Source organism: Ceratotherium simum, chromosome 6 (genome assembly GCF_057802395.1).
Source record: "Ceratotherium simum simum isolate JZ-2026a chromosome 6, ASM5780239v1, whole genome shotgun sequence".
NCBI lineage: Eukaryota > Metazoa > Chordata > Mammalia > Perissodactyla > Rhinocerotidae > Ceratotherium > Ceratotherium simum.
The window spans coordinates 19944436-19967658 of NC_141905.1; the positions used below are offsets into that span (position 1 = coordinate 19944436).

Consider the following 23223-nt stretch of genomic DNA (forward strand, 5'->3'; position numbering starts at 1 on the left):
GGAATAGCAGACTACAGCAGAAGGAAAATGGATAAACTGGTTTATCCCTAAAAGTAGAATACCATGTAGCAACTGATGCAACTACTCTTCATGCAATCGAGGTGTATTCCCCTTCTTCCTCAAAGGGGAGAGATGAAGTCCCTCCAGTCACTAACCATTTCTGGTGTTCATTTCTCTTTTAGTTCAAATACAACTTGCCTTGGCTATCCTGTAACTTGAAGCCTAAGTTAAAAGGTTAACCAACAATAACACACCCTACATAAAATAAATTTAAAGGAGAGGAAGAAAAAAAGACAACTGATTAACGTATAAAATACACACATTACAAAGCAAGGAGAAAATACGAATTGTCACTAAAGTTCTTGTTTCTGCAACTCCTCCCAAGGTGATACTTGATATTTATAATTTTCTTCTACTATTACTCATCTGTTTCCTGTGCCTTCAGCCAAAACCTCAGTTGAGATTCTTTACCTGGTGGGTGACCCCAATCTTCATTCCTAAATGGTCAGTGCCATTAGGGTTCTGCCTGTTTGAGGTTGCTATAGCCTTCTACCCATTTTACCTCCACACACGGAAGTACTAAGAGGTGTTCCAGAGAAACTGCTGTGGGTGTGTGTGTGCACGTGTGCATGCATGTGCATGTGTGTATTATATTAGGTAGACAAGGCAGTTTTGGAGGCTTTTATTTGCACTATGAATACGGAAAAAAGTTCTGGACTTGGAGTCCCGTGTTCTTGTGTTGCCTGGATACTGTTCTGTCATGTTTCTTAAAGCAACACTTGTGATTTGGCGTATGCAATTGTTTATACTATTCAAAAATCACTGAGATGGGTTACAAATGGGATTTTTCCAGAAAAAGTAGACCAATAAGAAATAAATACTTTTGGGGCCGGTCCCGTGGCTTAGCGGTTAAGTGCGCGCGCTCCGCTGCTGGCGGCCCGGGTTCGGATCCCGGGCGCGCACCGACGCACCGCTTCTCCGGCCATGCTGAGGCCGCGTCCCACATACAGCAGCTAGAAGGATGTGCAACTATGACAAACAACTATCTACTGGGGCCTAGGGGGGAAAAAAATAAATAAATAAAATTACAAAAAAAAAAAAAGAAAGAAATACTTTTAACAGCAAAAGCACAAGCAACATAGGGCCAGCCCCGTGGCGCAAGGGGTTAAGTGCGTGCGCTCCACTGTGGCGACCCGGGGTTCGCCAGTTCGGATCCCAGGTGTGCACCGACGCACTGCATGTTAAGCCATGCTGTGGTGGCATCCCATATAAAGTAGAGGAAGATGGGCACGGATGTTAGCCCAGGGCCAGTCTTCCTCAGCAAAAAAAAAAAAAAGAGGAGGATTGGCATTGGATGTTAGCTCACGGCTGGTCCTCCTCACAAAAAAAAAAAAAGCATAAGCAACAAAAGCAAAAATAAGCAAGTGGGACTACATCAAACTAAAAACCTTCTGCACAGCAAAAGAAACAAACAACAAAATGAAAAGGCAACCTACTGACTAGGAAAAAATATTTGCAAATCAGATAATTGATAAGAGGTTAATATCCAAAATATATAAAGAACTCATACAACTCGATAGCAAAAAAATTAACAACCTGATTTAAAAATGGACAGGGGAACTGAACAGTTTTCCGAAGAAGACATACAGACGGCCAACAGGTACATGAAAAGATGTTCAACATCACCCATCATCAGGGAAATGCAAATCAAAACCACAATGAGCTATCACCTTGCACCTGTTAGAGTGGCTATCACCAAAAAGACAAGAGATACCAAGTATTGGTGAAGATGTGGAGAAAAGGGAACCCTAGCGCATTGTTGGTGGGAATACAAATTGGTGCAGCCACTATGGAAAACAGTACGGAGGTTCCTCAAAAAATTAAACATAGAAAGTCCATGTGATCCATCAATCCCACTTCTGGGTATATATCCAAAGAAAATGAAAACAGGATATTGAAAAGATATTTGCACTCTCATATTCATTGCAGCATTATTCACAACAGCCAAGATATGGAAACAACCTAAATGTCTGTCAATGGATGAATGGATAAAGACGATGTGGTGTATATAGATATATATATATATAGGAATATTATTCAGCCACGAGAAAGAAGAAAATCCTGTCATTTGCAACAACGTGGAATGACCTTGAGGGCATTATGCTAAGTGAAATAAATCAGACAGAGAAAGACAAATACCATATGATTTCACTTATATGTGGAATCTAAAAAGGACCAACTCAGAGAAACAGTAGAGTGGTGGTTGCCAGGGGTTTGGGGTGGGGGAAAAAAGGGAGATATTGCTCAAAGAGTACAAACTCTCAGTGATAAGATTAACAAATTTGGGAATCTAATGTACAGCACAGTGATTATAGCTAATAATACTGTATCATATACTTGAATGTTGCTAAAAGAGTAGAGCTTAAATGTTCTCACCACAAAAAAGAAATGGTTTGTAACTACGTATGGTGACAGATGTTAAAAAAAAAAAGAAAGGTAAAGAAATGGTAACTATGTGACCAGATGGAGGTGGTAGCTAATACTGTGGTGGTAATAATTGTGCAATTAAAAATGTATCAAAACATGTTGTACACCTTAAATTTACACAATGTTACGTGTCAATTACATCTCAATTAAGCTGGAAAAAAATACTGAATGATAATAAAAGTTAAAAAAAAAAAGGAACAGCTGTATCCCCAAATTTGAAGATGGTATGACTGAAGATTAACTATGTAGATTGATTTTATTCTACAAAGGCAAAAATCCTTTCTCTTGAGATGCACAAATTATATATACATAGGGAACAATCACAACAGGTAATAATCCCTAAATTAAAATATCAATGTGATTATACAAAATGAGAACTTTCATTAGGGGACAAGGGAAGCTACAACTGTGAAACATTCATTCAACAGAACTTCATTTATTGTTTAAAAAACAAATGAACAAAAGAAAATCCCACTACTTCATAAATCCTGAGAATTGCTTCATCTAGTTAGGATCCTTAGATTGATAAAGCCTTTGATGGTGCATGGGACCTTCAAATATTATCTAGACAGTGATTCTTAGCTTTTTAAGGTCAAAGACCCATTTGAGAAATGACATGAAACCACGGACATTTCTCGTTAGAGAAACACTCCAACGTAATATCAGAATTTCACTCACACAACTTACATAACAAAATTGAGTTCTGCCCCTTTCAAAATATCACCATGAAAGCTATATGCTTATAGAAGGGTACAATGTGAAAGACATTTTTGGATTCCTCTCATGACATGTTTTCTTAATCCAGGTTTCAGGGACTTAGTTTTAGAGCATCCATAGATGGACTTCTGAGGATCCATGAATCTCCTTAAGTTACATGCCAAATTTTGCAGGTACAGTCTATGCAATAAATTATATCCCGGGGTTCTTCATGCCCTGTAATGCATTTTCACATAGATTATACTGTTTAATCATTAAAAAAAAAAAACACCTGAGAAAGGTAGAGTAGATAGTATTCTACAGACGAGAAAAACTAAGGTTCAGAAAGATTAAGGCTCAAGGGAAACCTGCTCAAGGTCACATGTAATATTAAGAACCACAAAAAGTAGTGTGCTATTGCAGAAAAGCTGAAATCTAAGTTTCATTAGATGTGGTTTCTAATCCCAAATCCTTGTCTAACGTGGTAGATAACCTTGAGCAAGTTACTTTAACTCTCTAAGTCTTAGTTACATTATTTATAAAGGGGGCAGGGGGAAGGTGTGTGCATGAGAGGAGATATTACCATTCCCTGCCTATCTCAGAGTTGTAAGAATCAAATGAATTTATATAAATGCACCCTTAGACAAAAAGTAGTGTTGTTGTTAACCTGTGGGTTGGAATTTAATGTACCAATGATCTAAAAACTTTTCAAGTCTTAGCTAAAAAAAACATTACGAGTTGCAAATGTGACACCTATCATACTGAACAAGTTTGTTGACCATGAGGTACGTTCTAGACTTTTGGGCGGCTCTGAGTATAATGGGTTCAGGACACTGATCCTGTCCATAATCCCTCTGGGAATCCCCAGAGCCCAAAATGAGTGTGCTGAACAGTGATACTGAAAACCTTACCAACTCTGATGGAAATTAGGATCTTATCTATTGTTGGGAGAGCCACTCCAAACTAGGAACTGACAGGTGCTTATGTGTAAGATCATCTGGAAGACCAACTGATCTCTGGTTTGGTAGCAATGAATATTGCTCTGGGCTGCAACAGTTGCCAAAAACACCTTCGTAATTCTGGATGCAAAAAACTGTGCACGCAAAGAAAGACAGAATCAAAGTGTTTCTTCAAAAACAAACTATAGTACTTCTATAAGAATTCAATGGTTATTTTTCTGACTAGACTTTTGGAAAGACTGCCAAAAGATAGAAGATATCAATAGAAACCATAGAATTAACAGCTAAATTGGGGAGGAAAACAATAAAAGTCAGCCAACAGAAGATAATCAGGCACCTACTAATTCCCAATTCGGGCGGGGGGAGGGTGACTCTCAGTTCTCTAAAAATAAGAGATCAAGGTGGTTCAATCTAGGGCTATAGAGAAAGTAGACTAGTCAGCACAATATCTTGCTAATATGCACACCATAAATACTATTGAAATTAATTATAAAACCAATGTTCAAGATCCAGTGGAAAAAAGTCTAAAAAGAACTAAACAAAAATGTAAAATATATATATTTCATAAAAAATACTAGAACATAAACTCAAAGAAAGTAGAAGAAAGGAAATAATAAATAAGAGTATAAATCAATGAGACAGAAAACAGACTATCAAAAACCAAATAAAGCCAAATAAAACAAAAGTTAATTGTCTGAAAAGACTAACATAATGCAGAAACATCTGGCAAAACTGACTTAAAAAATGTATACAGAGAGAGACAATACAAATATATACTATGGATACAGATACAGCCAGAATATAAACATAATAAAATAATACTAACACTTTGTATCAAAAAATTTGAAAACAGATAAAATGGACTAATCCTGAGAAAAATATAACATCAAAACTTACCATCAAAAAATGAAGAGCTTGAATAGTCCTACACAATTAAAGAAACTGAATAGTTTTTTTAAAAAAATCTTCCCACAAGCAAAATACCAGGCCTAAATGGTTTCACAGGCAATTTCTAGCAAAATTTCAAGGAATCAATCAACCCACTTTTTAAAAACCATTAAAAAATTATTATAGAAATATAATTCACATAACATAAATTTCACCGTGTACAATTCAGTGGTTTTTAGTATATTCCCAAGGTTGTGCAATTATTCCCACTAATGCCAGAACATTTCCATCACCTCAACAAAAAACCCCACACTTGTTAGCAGTCACTTCCAATTCTCCCTCTCCATCTCCCCCCACAACCACCATTCTGGATATTTCACATCAGTGGAATCATACAGTACGTGCCCTTTTTTATTAGTTTCTTTCACTTAGCAAAATATTTTCTAGGCTCATCCATGATGCAGCCAGTGTCAGTATTTAATTCTTTTTTATGGCTGAATAATATTTCACTGTAGGGGTATAACATTTTGTTTATCCATTCATCAGTTCATGGACATTTGGGTTGTTTCCACTTTTTGGCTCTTATAAATAATGCTGCTGCAAACACTCATATGCCAGTTTTTAGTCATTCATATACAAATTCGAATTTCTTCCTCCCTCTCTCTCCCTCCCTTTTTTCTTTTTTCCCCTTTCCTTCTTTCTCTCCTTCTCTCTCCCTCTCTCTCATTATAGCCATCCTAGTGGGAGTAGAGTGGTATCTCATGATTTTGATTTTCATTTCCCTAATGGCTAGTGATGTTGCCCATCTTTTCAGGAGCTTATTGGCCATTTGTATGACATCTTTACAGAACTGTCTATTCAAATCCTTTGCCTATTTTTAAATTGGGTTGTCTTTTTATTGTTAAGTTCTAAGAGTTCCTTACATATTCTAGATACTAGACCTTTATTAGATATATAATCTACAAATATTTTCTCCCATTCTTTGGGTTCTCTTTTCCCTCTCTTGCTAGGGTCCTTTGATGCACAAAAGTTTTTAATTTTGATGGAAGTTTCAATTTTTTTTCTTTGGATGCTTGTGCTTTTGGTGTCATACCTAAGAAACCATTGCCTAATCTAACATCAAGCAAAGGTACACCTTGTTTCTAAGGATTTTATAGTTTTAGCTCTTATATTTGTCTTTGATCCATTTTTAATTTTTGTAGATGATTTGAAGGGTTTAACTTTATTCTTTTGCATGTGGATACCCAGCTGTCCCAGCACCCTTTGTTCAAAAAACTATTTATTCTTTCCCTATTGAATGGTCTTGGAATCTCTTGTCAAAAATCAACTGATCATAGATATATGGGTCTTTCAAAAATCAATTGACCATAGATACATGGGTTTCTAGAATTTCAATTTTATTACATTGATCTATATATCTATCCTTATGCCAGTACCACACTATCTTGATTACTGTAGCTTTGTCATAAGATTTGAAATCAGGAAATGTGAGTCCTCCAACTATGTTCTTCATTTCAAAGTTTTTATTATCTATTGTGTCCTTTGAATCTTCAAATGAATTTTAGGTTCAGATTGTTCATTTCTGCAAAGTGAAGTTGCAATTTTTATAGGAATTGCACTGAATTTATAGATCAATTTTCAGAATATTGCTATCTTAATATTAAATCTTCCATTCCATAAACACAGGATGCCTTTTCATTTATTTAGGTCTGAATTTCTTCTGCAATGTTTTTATACCTTTCAGTGTATAATTTGTACTTCTTGGGGTAAATCCCTTCCTATATATTTTATTTTTTAATGCTATTGCAAATGGAATTGTTGTCTTTTCAGATTTTTCATTGCTAGTTTATAGAAATATAATTGATTTTTGTATATGGATCTTGTATCTTGCAACCTTGCTGAATTTATTAGTTCTAATAGTTTCTGGGTTTTTGAGGATTCTTTAGGGATTTCTTATATATAAGATCATGTTAGCTCCAAATAGAGATAGTTTTACTTCTTCCTTTCCAGTCTAGATGGCTTGATGTCTTTTTGCCTGACTGCCTTAGCTAGTACAATGTTGACTAGAATTGGACTTGTCTTGCTTCCGATGCTAGACGGAAAGCTTTCAGTTCTTTCACCATTAAGTATCATGTTAGCTGTGTGTTTTTCCCAGGTGCCCTTTATCAGGATGAGAAATTTCCCTTCTATTCTGAGTTTGTTAGTGTTTATATCATGAGGGTGTTGGATTTTGTCAAACGACTTTTCTGTTTCTATTAAGATAAACTATGATTTTTCCTCTTCATGCTATTAATATGGTGTATTATACTGATTGATTTTCATGTTGAACCAACCTTGCATTCTTGAGATGAAATTCCAAGTGGTCATGGTGTATACACATTTTTATATGTAACTGGATTTGGTTTGCTAGTATATTGTTGAGAACTTTTACATCTATATTCATGAGGGATACTGGTCTATAGTTTTTTCTTGTGATGTCTTTGGCTTTGGTATGAGGATAATACTGGCCTCAGAGAATGAGTTAGGAAGTGTTCCCTCCTTTTCTTGAAAGAATTTGAGAACTAGTGTTAATTAAATGTTTGGTAGAACTTAACAGTGAAGTCATGTGGTCCTGGGTTTTTCTTCATTGGGAGTGTTTTGATTAGTAACTCAATCTCTTTGTTACAGTTCTGTATAGCTCTTCAACGTCTTCTTGAGATGGATTGGTAGTTTGTGAGTTCCAAGGAATCTGTCCATTTCATCTAGGTTATGTAATTTGTTAATATACGATTATTTATAGTGTTCCCTTATAAACTTTTTATTTCCGTAAGGTTGGTAGTAATGTCTCCTCTTTCACTCCTGATCTTAGTAATTTGATTCATCTCTTTCTCTTGGTCTGGTTAGGGAAAGGTTTGTTAATTTTGTTGATCTTTTCAAAGAGCCAGCTTTTGGTCTGATATTTTCAACTGCCTTTCTATTCTCTATTTCATTTATTTCTTCTCTAATCTTTATTATTTCCTTTTTTCTGCTTGCTTTGTGCTTTAGTTTGCTATTTTCTAGTTTCTTAAGGCAGAAGTTTAGATTATTGATTTGATATCATTCTTTTAAAATGTAGGGATTTAAAGCTATAAAGTCCCCTCTGAGCCCTTCTTTCACTGCATCTCTTATGCTGTATATTGTTTTTTCATTCCTCTTGAAGTATTTTCTAATTTCCCTGTGGATTTCATCTTTGACCCACTGGTTATTGAGGAGTATGTTGCTTAATTTCCACATATTTGTGAATTTTCCCAATTTATTTGTTATTAATTTCATTCCATTCGTGGTCAGAGAACATTTTTGTATGATTTCAATCTTTTTTAAATGTATTGAGACTTGTTTTGTGGCCTGACATTTTGTGGATAATGTTGCATGTGCACTTGAGTAAAACGTGTCTTCTGTCGCTGTTGGGTGGAGCATTCTGTATATGTCCATTAGGTCCAATCTGTCCATAGTGTTGCTCAAGTCCTCTATTTCCTTACAGATCTGTCTTGCTCTTCTATTCATTATTGAAAGTAGGGTACTTAAGTCTCCAACTAGTACGGCTGAATTGTCTATTTCTCCTTTCAATTCTGTCAGATTTTGGTTCATGTATTTTGAGGCTCTGTTGTTAACTATATGTTTATAATTATTATACATTCTCAATGGATTGAGCCTTTTACCATTACAGGTTGTTCTTTGTTTCTAGCCAAAAAAACTAGTTTTAAAAGTCTATTTTGTCCAGCTCTCTTTTGGTTATTGTTTGCATGGAATATCTTTTTCCATCCTTTTACTTTTAATCTATTTGTGTTTTTGAATCTAAAGTGAGTCTTTCGTAGACAGCAAAGAGTTTGGATCAAGTTTTTAAATCCATTCTGCAAATCTCTCATTTACATAGCATCTTTCGGTGGCGCAGCAATTAAGTGCGCACGCTCTGCGGCAGCAGCCTGGGGTTCGCCAGTTTGGATCCCAGGCGCGCACCGACGCACCGCTTGGCAAGTCATGCTGTGGTGGCGTCCCATATAAAATGGAGGAAGATGCGCACAGATGTTAGCCCAGGGCCAGTCTTCCTCAGCAAAAAAAGAGGAGGATCGGCAGATGTTAGCACAGAGCTGATCTTCCTCACAAAAAATAAATAAATAAATCGTATCTTTCTTGGGGGAACCTTTGAAATGCCCTAGGGCTCTGCAATGTGTATTTCGAAAACCACTGACTTAATACATGCAAGAACTACTTATGAAGGAAACAATCCAATTTTACTTCAGAATTCTGTCAGCAACTTGCCATGTGATCTAGAACCAGTTTCTTTTTATAGTAAAGATGAAAAACATTACAACAGATGATGCTATCAGAGCAACCATTTTAAAACTGAGAGACAGTCATGATATATTTAGGGATCCTCTACCACCCCGGCCTAACACCCATTCTATTAGTATAACATGCAATGTGGAAATGTACCAACAGCAATGGCACCAATCCACCTGTAGTAGATACTGCTGACTGCCTACCCAAAGGCCATTTTCCCCTTCTCCTATGATGGCAATGCCCTAATTTGGTTTCTCGTGTCTGCCCTTCTCCTCTCAGATAAAGGGCACCTTGGTCTATCAAGGTGATCTCATTCTCCTTCACACTAAGTGGTTTAGAAGGATGGGAATGTTACCCAGTTTGGGTCAATGAGATGTGAAGAGACGTCTTTTCTGAAACTCTCCTACCTCCAGTCTTATTTTAAGAAATAATAAATCTCCATTATTAAACTAGTCTATATTAGGTTTCCTGTTCAGGCCAAAAATTCTACAACAGTTTAAGTATTTCTCAATATGATCAAAAAATAAGCTTAACTTTCATATTTTAATATTTTATTCAAAGACTTCAGTTTTAAACATCTGTAAGACATTCATCAATCTATTATTATTTTAACATTATAAATTTAACTTCAAGTGGCAGAAGAAACAAAAATACATAATGAGACTATATTTTAGCAGTATATCTTCAAAAAGGGAAACCAGAAAACTCACTACCACCAAAACAAACAAATAAACCTAACTTATTAGGCATGTCTATGTTCTATTTTCCTTTAGGTGATATTTTTTTGGAAAACTACACTTTCAAAGAATCAGCCCTTGCAAACAGAGCAGCTAATCTTTCCAAAAGTAAAATTCCGTATCTAGATTCTTAAAACTCACAAAACCAAATGGAAATGCCTGGTTGTCAGCCAATAGTGTCATGCTCAAGTCAGTTTCACATCACATGGAATAATCTATAACTAATTTCTGTAGGCGAATTTCAATTCTAAATATTACTAAAGACTACCATTGTTATTCCCAACTTTGTTGACAATTGTCTTATTGCTGAATTGTACATGATAAATTTTCTTTGGCAACTTTTTATATTATCAATTAACACAACTGGACAACTATAAAGGTTTGGATTAACTTAGTATTTCAAAACTTCATTATAATTATTTAAATGTAATTTCTTATAGATGCTAGAATAGGAAAGCCTCCAAACATGCCTAAGGTAATATAATGACAACAAAAAAATGGCAAAATAATCACTACTAAAAGCTTTTCAGTCGTATGTGCAAGTATATAATTAAACTCAAACACCAGTGAAAATATTACAATGTTAGCTCCAATTCTCTATCAGACCTTCTGTGATAAAGGACAAAAATTAAATGTAGAAACTAACATCTGGGTATTTGTCAATTTTTCTAGAAGGTTGTTTCGTATGAATTCAAAATGGTCTAAAATTAGCCAGAATATAATATGAATTCTCACTACAATTCATAAAATTAAAATTAAGAATATTGATAATAATTTTTAATTCTTGTTCTATGGAATAAGCCTATTTGGGAGGCTTGGTACAATATTAACAAGAAATTTAAACAGGTAGCTCAAATCCAGATGTATAACTAAGAAATCTTTTCTATATATAACAAAATCACCAACTTAAATTATAAATGGCTTCCACTAAATATTACCACTCCAAAATTCACACAATGTAAATTAACACAGTTATGGCAGAAAGTGCATTCTGAAGCATGTTCACATTACAAAGATAAATGATGAAGTTTAGCCAGCAAAAATCCAAATAGGCATATACACAAACAATTGTATGCAAACTTTCATGAGTAAGATATAAGAAATGATTCATTTCGATAATTTTATGTACAGCTTGTATACAATTTAAAACAATTACAACTGAAAACATTTCTATGTAAAAGCCACAATAAAGTCAAATGAAATACTAAATAACAGTCTTACAAATTGGTCTCTCTTAGGAGGTCTCAAGAGAATAACTGAGTAATGTTATTCTAAGAAATGCCCTCTTCTTGATCAATCATTTCTGTTTTAACTGAAAAGACATCTGCCAGCATATGTTTTGGAATTTCTGAACCTCTGACTTTCAAGGCATAACAAGCATTCTCCACTTTGGCCAGACTTTGTTTCAAGGTATACAGCTTCTTAGAAACCTCATAAGGTCCAGTATTGCCAATGAATGAAAATCCATCATAAACGTGACGTAAAAACTGGCTCACTTCAAAGGGGGTGTCAATGTCTCCATTCCCCACACTGTTAATACACATCCGCATCAACTCTCCAGTTAAATCAGCCACTCCCAGGAGGTAATCAACAGGTGTGATTTTCAGTCTCCAAGTACCACACTGTTTATTATCCTGTGCATCAGAGGAAGACTGGTAAAAAAACACACACACACACACACAGAAAATACACCATGAAAAAGAGTGAATATGCATGTATCACATTTATTATAAGGTACAAAATCAACAGCAGATCAGTCAAACTAATCTTCTCTAAATAAAATGATCTATTTTGTTTAACCACCATTTGGGATGTTATAAGAGGAATTCATGCCCTGGGTAGGGAGTTGAACTAAATGACTTCAAGATAATTTTGAAATCTAATACTGTATCATTATAAAATCAACTATTTCCAACTTCACTTGATATACAAAATAAAAGTGAAACATTCTTAAACAAAGCCTAAGGACTTTATTGCTTGATAACCACTTACTTATTTAAAGGAAAAATCATAAAGCCCTCCAAAGTTTGTGATCCACTCATTTTTTCCTAAGTCACTTAGGCCCCTTCTGGCCTCTCTTCTATTCCCACTCAGCACTGACCATCAAGATTTATTACTCTCCTGCTACGACCGCCTCGGTTCCTTTAGATTCCTATTTTTCTACTGCACCTGCCCAGCAAAAACAAAACCCTGAATCAATATTAAAATCTACTCTTGTTAGTGCTTTATTCAAGTGGCTGGGTACCACTGAGCTAAAAAATAATAATGATCACAACTCTATATAGTTTGTACTGCTACAAATTACTCACCAATCCTTTTACTTATTCTTAGATGGTTCTCTCTCCAGTCTCTTCAAACACTACTGCAAACCTTCACCACTCTCCTCAGCCCCCTACTGAATCCCAAACCACTTCACTCTCAGTAGATAATCTTGCCTACTTTCACTGGCCTGGTCATTTGCCAGATCACCTGGCACAAGCTCTCTCAATTACCTTATCCCTACAAAAATAAAAAAAACTTATTTATGTCCACATCCATCTTTACCTTCTATCCTCCAGTCTCAGATGATGAGTTGTCCCTCCTCTTGTTTGAGGTTAACTCTTCCAAATGACCTTGACCCATCTCCTCCCACCTCTTCCAGGACCTTGCTTCATAAGGTGTATGCCCTTGGGCAAGTTATTTCATCTCTCTAAACCTCAGTTTCCTCATCTGTAAAACGGGATAACAGTACCTACCTCAGAGGTTTATTTTAAGGATGAGATAACATTTACCAAGTTCTTGGCATAACGCCCAACACAAAGTAAATACTCAATAAATGTTAGCTACTATCATCATTACCATCATCATGTCAAGCTCCTCTGTCCACATCAATTTTTCCCTCTCTCTATAGGATTCTTTCTGGAAGAGGCGATGCCTAAATCGTTATTAAAAGTCTTTATGCGACTTAGCTAGGTGAAGCTGCAACTATACTGGAGGACATTTTATGCAGAGGGAACTGCAAAGGCATGCAGGTGAGGACTGTGTTCTACATTTGAGGAACTAGTGAGGTATTTCTTTTGAGTAAAGTTTAAAGTAACAAGTAGTGCAGGATGAGTCTAGAAAGATAGGCAGGGGTAAAAAGTCACATTAAGGAATTTGAACTTTATAGGTAATAAGAGAATTAAGCAAGGAAATGACAGAGTCCAATTTAAGTTTTATTAAATATTCATTCATTCATTGTACATTGTTGGACTCTTCAAAGACCATCTGGAGCAAACCCTCTCAATGTAGAGGATAAGAAATGAGGTCCAAGAAACACCATAGGTAATATAGCTAGTTAATGGCAGAACTGGATAAGTACTCAAAGTCGGCTTCCCAATTATTGTGATGCCCTGAAACTACATCATGACATAAAAGTATCTTCTATATTTTGTTTCTATTAATTGTTAGAGAACTGGCATTTTTTTTAGAACAAGTAGATTGTTGTTGGGGGTCGGGGTGAGAGCTGCATTTCATAAGTCGTTTATAAAAATAACTTTTGCTTAATAAAATACTAATGTTCTTTGTTTCTATCATTAGGTAGAAGGAGTTCCGTGGTCATAACTAAGAAGTTGATTATGCTAAAAAATTAACAAATTTCGACTAATAAATTGTCAAGGAAATAAATTCTGCTTCACTGATCATGTATATTAAAAACTAGGGAAAAGAAAATTACTTAAAATGCAGTTTTTCAGGATGGATCTGAAGTATTTAGGGGTGAAATATCATGACATCTATTATTTATTTTAAAGTGGTTTAGTAAAAAATATTTAGATGAAGCAAATATGGCAAAATGTTAGCTATTATTGAATCCAGGTAGTGAGTATACGACTGTTCATGTGTTACTATTCTCTCTACTTTTCTGTATGTTTGAAATTTTTCATAATAAAAAGTTAAAAAAAAAATTTTAATGGTTTTGACAATATTCTCAATAAGCAAATCAGGGCAAAATACCTTTCTATCGAATTCCCAGAATTTTCAGCACGAAGAATCTTTAGCACTAAAAGGAATAATTATTAAACAAAAAAAAAGTGGGGGGGCCAGCCTAGTGCTGTAGTGGTTAAGTTCACGGGCTCCACTTTGGTGGCCCGGGGTTCACAGGTTCGGATCCCCGGTGAGGACCTACGCACCACTTGTCAAGCCATGCTGTGGCAGGCGTCCCACATATAAAGTAGAGGAAGATAGGCACGGATGTTAGCCCAGGGCCAATCTTCCTTAGCAAAAAGAGGAGGACTGGCAACAGATGTTAGCTCAGGGCTAATCTTTCTCACAAATAAATAAATAAATAAACAGAATAATTATTTATGAATGTGGTCTTAACAACTTGAAAAGTGTTTATGAATATTATGACATCATAATCTTTAAATCATTTACTACCTAAATCCTGAAAACAGTGCATTTACTCTCAGTTTCTCTTTATCTTTTTGCCCTGATATTTCCATTTTGATTTGGAGAGAACTTGAAAGGAAGGTGTGGTAACTTCCCTAATATATTTAAGAAGCAGGGTCAAAGAGGCTTACCTTACTGCTTTCTGTAATTCAATCTTCTCTAAATGAATCAAAAATATGAAGGAATTTTACTTCTTAAAATGAACTTTCTCCTTAATAAACTTCATGTCATTTTAAAAATTGAGAAAATGCATAGCTTCCTTAAAGTAAGTTACAACTGTCATGCCAAATTTTCACTTTTCAATATTAACATTTTAGTTGATATTCAAGAAAATATTATTTCTACACCTTCTTCTATCTTCTGCCTACCTACCCTGACTCTTTTGAGTGATGTTTTAAATTAAAAAAATAGAGAAAGAAAAAATGATGAAAAATAAAGGAAAGAAACTTTAATTTTATCTTTAAGTGCACTGGTATCTCAGGAGGTATCAAATATTCAAAATCTCACCTCATTGCCTGAATATTTTATCTTGAAACCCAGGAAAAAAATAGTATTTATTTAAAAGTCAAACTGCAAAGGTTTCTCTTTTCTTAATTCAGAAGAGCTACATAATTTTCAAACAAAAGCATTATGAACTAAGTGATTAACAGATCTCACTACATAATAACAACTTTATATTAACTTTGCTAATGACAATTAACTATTGAGCACTTATGTGCCATGTGCTATATACCACCTAAGTTAAAACCTTTAAATCAAACCCTTTAAAACACTTCTTTGAGGTAGATATCTGGCACAGGGGTCCCTGCAGCACACTTGGAGAAACACTGGCAGAGTGGACAAGGGCACTGGCTTGGATTCAAGACACCTGGTTACAAAGCTTAGCTCTGTCACACTTATCGGTTGTGTGGCTTTTGTAAGTTACTGAAAACTCTCTAAATGCCTGTTTCTTTCTTTCTAAAATGAAAGTGATAATTCTTACCTCATAAGGTTAATAAAAGTATTAAATGAGACAGTGCTTATGAAGAGCACACAGTAAATACACAGTAAAACCAAAAGTGGACTTACAGTAATCATACAATAATGCTTTAGGTAAAGAGTATTATTTTCTCCCAACATACCCATAGTTATTCTTATTCTATTCACTAACTAAAATATTTAAAAAGACCATTTCCCTAGTTGGGAATCTATGAAACCACACTTTAGAAAGAACATAGCTGTCTCAATATTCTTAGCATTGTAAACCAGTAAATCTCCTACAATCATTATACTGTTAAATAAATTATGTAATAAATGTGAAATATGATTTTAAACTCTTACGGTCGTATTTTCTTTCCCATTGTCTTCTGCTGTAAATATCAATTGTTTATTAATCTCATCCATACTGATAAGTGATCGTGTTTTGATGAAGTGTTGAAAAGAGACAGCCTCCACATATTCCTGCAGTCCTAAAAAACCAACCAAGAAAATTACTAAGAAACAACCACTAAATTAATAAGAATGTCATAATAAAGAACTTCAAATTGACCATTACCGAGGTCAACAAAAGCTTAACCAATGCCTATTATAATGCTAGCACTAGATTTGATACTTAGAATATAAAGAATCTCCTGTGGGTAGATGGTGGGGACTAGCACTGAACACAGCAAACATTTCTGTGACTGAACTTTATAGACAGCTTGAATATATATGTATTCAATTTCTTCTACTTCATGAGTCATTAGTCTTAAAAATCTACTCTTTCCTACAGAGAAATGTCAAAGATTTTTAGGAAAAAAAATTTTAAGAGAGCTATTACAAAAATTCTAATGGGCTTTAATAGACAGTAGATTATTTTTTGCTCCCTTACGCAGCAAAACAGACAATGATTCAATCAAATGAGACACAAAAATTAAAGATTTGGACCTTTCTTAAAATTTTAATAGGTAAAAAACACTAAATAATGCAGATTAAGGTGTCAAAATACAAAATATTGTTTTTCTCCTCATACTTCAAACTCAATCTAAGAAGAAAAGATAACTCCTTTCTGCTTTAAGAAAGTAAGTAGTTTAAGTTAAAAAAAAAAAAAAAGCTAATGAGCAATACAATTTTGTACCAGATGTAAATTCTATAAAATTCACTGAATTAAAAATAAATTTTGGTAAAGGTCAAAAATAGTACTATAAATACTTTTTTCAAGTGTTTTGAAACAACTAAATTCCATAGCCGCAATTTTCAATACTATTTTACGATGTCTTAATCTATAAGGTGATACTCACAGGGAAAAAGAATTTCTTAAAATGATTATCACTATTGTCAGGCTAAGAAACTGTCTTAGTCTTTTTTTTGAAAGCTTTATTGTAAAAACAGGAAGAGGAGAATGAAGTCTGGTTATGGAAAGAAAACTCAGAATTTAACTCAGTAGAATCATCACTATGTAAGTTGTTTCTTCAACACTTCTTATGACCAAGTCCTGCTACTCACACAACCTCCCAGTAGCTGATACTACAAATCAGGCTTGGCAACAATAGTGTTGAGGAGGCTGACCACTGCAGTACCATATCAAAGGCCACACAAGGGTCAAAGACACAAAGGGAAATAGATGACCTGGTTTTGACAGCAATAAGAGAAAACTAAATGAAAATATCCTGACTCATTCTGAGCCACAAAGGATGTTAAAGTAAGGTCAGAAAATAGGTGCCTTCAACTGACAGAATAGAACATGATAGAATAGGACACTTGGTTTAATAAACCATAACGTGCTGAAAAATGAAACAATCAAGTTTCATTTAACGAAACAGATAACATCTTTTACATTTACAATCAAAAATATTTCTGTAAAATTTTAGTTTTATGAATAGGTAACCACCCAGTTTCCTTCCGTAAAACAATCTATATTTCTCATTTCCTTCTAGAAATATTTCATGTTTACAAAAGCAAACAGCAAAACTTAAGGACCACTCACCACATCTCTAAATATGCTCTAATATGGTTAGCTCTTATGAATGCATTACATAAGAAGATATGTGCACAAAGATTTACGTACAAGAATGTTCATCATTACAGTCATTATGGCAAAATAACGGAAAAACTTAAAATCAATAATAGATATGCCACTTGTCAACTTATTGTCTCTCAGCTCCATTATTTCAGATAATGGAAGTCGACTCTAAAACATTTCTCCTTTGCCAGCTGGCAAGATAAACTTTGTTGATAGAGGGCACTGGAAGGACAGCAGAGGAGGGAAAAGCTCTCTTCCTGGTTCTAGTGTGCCCCTCCTAGCAGCCTTCTAAGCGTGGGACAACCAGCAGCTCAAAGTGGCCAGTAGCACATGGCATCTCCTTGAGGGCAGCTTCCCTTTGTACTCCAGAGAGCAGCTTCCCAGTGAGCCACCTCCTTGGGCAAGGGGCTTCATGGCATGGCACTTCCCCCTCAACAGTTTCCCAGAGAATTCCATCAGCTCAACACCTCAGCAAACTTCTCTGCCATCCAATGAGCCATGCCTTCAGGGGGTGACGGAGGGTGGGGGTGAGGGATGGACTCTTCCAGATTTGTTCCTTCCTTAGACGCTCTGCCTCAGCCCTAGGGTAGTAGCTGCTCCCTCTATCGGATATCTCTGTACTCTTCAGAGCTCATTTTCCTCTTATTAGGTAATCCCCTGCACGGTTCTTTATATTAAACTTTCCCTGTTCAAATTACTATGCAGTCTCTATTTCCTGTTTAGACTCCAATAAATACAACAGGAAATTAGGAAAATAAATAATAGTATTATGTCTCCTTCATCCCTATTACTATAGAGGAGGTGTTCCATCTTTTGAGGCTAGTCACTGTACCAAGGCTCAGGATCAAGATGCAATCCTAGCAGGAAGCTTAACATGGATTCTCCCTTCAATGTACTGGGTGCTCCACCTTATGTTCTCTACTGGATGCTAATTGTCAATACTTCAACACACTCAGATCGCTTCCATCCATTAGCCCTATCCTTCCTCCTCTATTGCCCCATCTCTCACCTTGCCTTCAGAGCTAAATTCCTTGAAGTAGCTGATTACATTGTCTCACTAACCTCACCTCACACTTCTCAACCCACTTCATTCTAGCTTAAGCCCATATTTACAACCAAAACAGCTATCACTATGATTATCATATTTAATAAGTCTAATGGACATATTTTCGGTCTTAATCTTAGCAGCATTCAGCATTTTGACCACTTTTTTCCTTCTTTAAACAAGTTTCCTTTTTGTTCCGTTGATAGCATCGTCTCCTGGTTTCCCTTTTTTCTACCTCTCTGGCTATGTCCTCTTAGTCTCTGCCTCTATTAGTCATAGGCTTTCTGAATTTCATCTACACTTGACTTCAATTAACCCTGCCATCCCTCAACTTGACATCTCTGGCTTAGAGTCACATATCCAAATGCATACTTGACAATCCCATCAGATGGACCTCAAAATCAACATGAATTCATGATCTTCCTTCCAAACCTCGTCCTTTGTTTTGCCAATTCTAAGACCCTCCTGGCCTTCCCTCCACCCATTTTTTACCTCTTCTCATCCATTCTTGCACTGTTCACCTTTTTAATATAGAACTATGACCACATCACTCCCCTGCCAAATAGCTTTCCACGGCTCTCAGAATACAGAATAAAATCATTTACACGGCTTATAAGACCCTACTTAATTTCACCCCCACCTACATCATCAGCCTCAACTCATGCCATAGTCAAGTTATAACTCACAAAGGGTTACATTTCAAAGATGGGTACATAAACCCATATTTGTATAATATCAGAATTGTTCCTAAAAAATCAACAAAAGTATATGACTTGTATATACTCTATGATATGAATTTTTACTACAGCTAGTATAAATCACTACTTCTTCAATATTTCTAGGCATCATCCTGTCCCCAAATTCCTGTAGTTAGCTTACATTTCATTCTATACTGAGCAAAAATAGCAGTGCTTTAATTACTAGAATCAAACATAAGTGGCATGGCAAAGTTCCTGTCCTGCACGTGGTAATTGACAGAGGGAGGAGAGAGCATAAGAACTAAGACTGTATCAGTTGAGGGTGGTGCACACAACTTTTCCTGAGACTTCATGCTAAGTCTCAATGATATCACCAAGCAATCATTATCTCAGTCGAATGCACATAAGCCAGCGTAAGCTTGGATGGAGGATAATCACATCTGTACACCTATAAACTCAAATTGATTTGATGGTCAAGGTACAAATTCCAATGTGAAGTATAAAGTATAAGAAATCAGTCAGAAGTGAGGTAGGTTATCACTTACACTGAACCAGTCTGTTCTCTACTCTCTCATGGCAATACTGTGTGATACTTAACATTATGTGTCAATCTGGCTAGCTAAGGTGCCCACTTGTTTAGTCAAACACCAGTCTAGATGTGGCTGTGAAATTATTTTTTAGATGTGATTCACATTTAAATTGATAGACTCTGAGTAAAGCAGATTACCTTCCATAACGAGGTGGAGGGGATCATCCAATCAGTTGAAGGGCTTAAGACCAAAGAATGAGGTTTCCCAAAGAAGCAATTCTGCCCCAAAACTGCAACAGAGAAACCCTGCCCAAGTTTCCAGCCTGCAGATTTCAGACTCAAGACTGCAACATCAACTTTTTAATGAAATTCCGGCCTGCTGGCCTACTCTACAAATTTCATACTTGCTAGCCCCCACAATCACATCAGCCAATTCCCTTAAATACATACATACATAAATAAATCTCTCTCTGTTTATATACACACACACCTTATTGGTTCTCTTTCTCTGGAGAATCCTGACTGTGAAATGGTGAAGTGGCATATCTGGTGAGGCAGAATGCTTTAGCTGAATTCACATAACTTAAATGTGCATATAATGCAAAACTTCTGTAATCCCTCCTTCACTTTTTGTGCTCCACCTTTTCCAGCTCTTCAACCACACTGTACCCGCTCTTGCTTCAGGGGTTTGTATGCTGTTCCCTCAGCCTTCATTCCATGCTCTGCTCACTCCTTCATCTAATTAATTAATCCTTTAGAGTTAAATAAAATATCACCTTCTGAAGAAACTGTCTCTGACACCACCCCATTCTAATTCCAACCCCTGCTATATGTTCTCCTGGTACCATGTGCCTTTCCTTTATAGCACCAATCAAAGTTGTATTTACATAACATAAAATTCCTGACCTAATGTCTAATGCTATTCTTTGCTAAAGGGCAAACACCATGACTACCTTGTTCACTGCTAAAACCCTAGTGCCTAACAGAATGCCTTGCACATAATCGTCACAAAAACATATGACTAAATGAGGAGATTAAATGACAAGATCCATTTTTTTTTATTTCTGGTGAGGAAGCTTGGCCCTGAGATAACTGCTGTCGCCAATCTTCCTCCTTTTGCTTGAGGAAGAGTGGCTCTGAGCTAACGTCTGTGCCCATCTTCCTCTACTTTGTATGTGGGACGCTGCCACAGCATGGCTTGATGAGTTGCATAGGTCCTTGCCTGGGATCCGAACACGCAAACCCTGGGCTGCCAAAGCAGAGCGCCCCTGAACTTCACCACTGTGCCACCAGGCCGGCCCCAGAAAGACCCACTTTTTAAAAACTATTTGGTAATTTAAAATTATGTTTTGTAAGAACGTTTAATAGGAAAATGCCCATTTTGAAAAAAACACAAAATAGAGAAATAAATGAAAAATTAAAACACAATATATACACTATAATCATAAACAAAAAGACAGTGGGAAATAGGGGAAACTTGCTACCTAAAACAACATCAAAAGGATTGTAACTACTTCAGCTCTCTAAGCAAGGTGGCTTAAATCATTCTAGAGGAAACACCTATTGTTATACTGTGCTATTTTACTTACAGAGATTGGTGGGGGAAAATCACGTCTAAGAATTTGATCCTGTTCAAGGAAAGACTGAAATTCCAGGACCTACTCCATGATGCTTAAGGCACCCCAAACTAGAAGTCCGTTTGCTTAACAGAGTCCTTTAAGGAGTGTCTGGACACGCAAAGGTAGAAATGGAGCAAAATTCATGGCAGGGACCATACTGAAATGTCTTGCATAATAAAAGAGAAATAATTTTAAGTTTCAAAGCTCAGCAATAGGAGAGGGAGAAGAATAAAAAAAGAAAACAAGCAGTGAAAACGCAAACTAATATTTTTTAAACTATTCCTGACTCTGAACAAACTTTATTTAACAAGGATGCTAACTACAGGTGAGTAAATGGTAAAACATCATTCCATTGTGAATAGAAAAAAATATTTGGCTGAATTCATTAGTTGTAGAGTTGTTTTATCCATGTAAGACAATTCAAAGCACAGAAAATGGTTTTAATGAATATATTTTTTAAAATGATTTGTAGTTAATAAAATCAACTAAGTACAACCAACTTCCAGGCCTGTGCCTCAACTGTAAAACAAAAGTACTAGACACCGTGATCTCTATGGCACTTTTCAAATTTAAAATGGTATGAACTATTCTTCCTACTGAAATGTAAAAAAAAAAAAAAAAAAGTCCCTCTTGGTGAAACTGAATTATATGGCAACCCAACAGGAACGCCATTTGCTTCTGCAACAAAGCACTGCTGAATGATATAAAAAAAATTAGTTGTACCTTGTTGCTAAAATGTTTGCAGTCTTATAAACAAATGCATATGAAATAATATTAAACTCACCAAATAGGGTAAACATTTACCATTTTAACCATTTGAAGTGTATAGTTCTGTGGCATTGTTTTTTTACATTGTTGTGCAACCATCACCACTATCAATCTCCAGAACTCTTTTTATCTTATAAAACTGAAACTCTGCACCCATTAAATAATAACTCCTCACTCCTCTCTCCCCTAGCCTCTAACAACCAGCATTTTATTTTCTATCTCTATGAATGTGAATACTCTAGTAGTTCATGTAAGTAGAATCATACAGTATTTGTCTTTTTGTGACTGGCTTATTTCACTTATATAATGTCCTCAAGGTTCCTCAAGGTTCATCCATGTTGTAACGTGTCAAAATTTCCTTCAAAGGCTGAATAGTATTTCATTGTATGGATATATGACATTTTGTTTATCTATTCATCCATTGATGAACACCTGGGTTGCTTCGACCTTTTGGGTATTGTCAATAATGCTGCTATGAACAAGAATATGCAAATATCTGCTCGAGTCCCTGCTTTCAATTCTTTTGGATATATACCCAGAAGCCTCCAATAAGACTTTTTTTTTTTTGCTAAGGAAGATTCGCCCTGAGCTAACATCTGTGCCCACCTTCCTCTATTTTGTATGTGGGTTGCCACCACAGCATGGCTGATGAGTGGTGTAGGTCCACACCTGGGATCCGAACCCATGAGTCCAGGCCGCCAACGTGGAGCATGCCTAACTTAACCACTACGCCACAGGGCCAGCCCCAAAGCTTTTAAAAAATATAAATAAAATATTAGGAGTAGCTTACTAAGTCTTGAGTGGCAATTATAGGCAAGATAATGTATCTGGTACCTCACATCCATCTGTTTTTTTTTTTTTTTGGTAAGGAAGATCAGCCCTGAGCTAAGATCCGATGCCAATCCTCCTCTTTTTTTGCTGAGGAAGATTGGCCCTGAGCTAACATCCATGCCCTTCTTCCTCTACTTTATATGGGACGCCACCACAGCATGGTTTGACAAGCAGTGCGTCAGTGCGTGTCCAGGATCTGAACCTGCAAACCCCAGGCCGCTGCAGCAGAGTGTGCACACTTAACCACTTGTGCCACCGGGCCGGCCCCTTCACATCCATC

At 36.0% G+C, this 23223-nt stretch overlaps 1 protein-coding gene across 2 annotated transcripts in view; it reads right to left on the reverse strand.

Moving 5' to 3' along the window:
• Positions 1-9863: 9863 nt before the first annotated feature.
• Positions 9864-23223, reverse strand: part of TSNAX (translin associated factor X) — a 34563-nt gene continuing 21203 nt past the window's right edge. For both annotated transcript variants that reach the window (XM_004432372.3, XM_087431945.1), the window contains exons 5-6: positions 15794-15921; positions 9864-11718 (exon numbers count right to left, since the gene is read on the reverse strand). In XM_004432372.3, the coding sequence (XP_004432429.1) occupies positions 11338-11718; positions 15794-15921 (509 nt within the window). In that variant the 3' untranslated portion in view covers positions 9864-11337. The remainder of the gene's footprint in view (positions 11719-15793; positions 15922-23223) is intronic.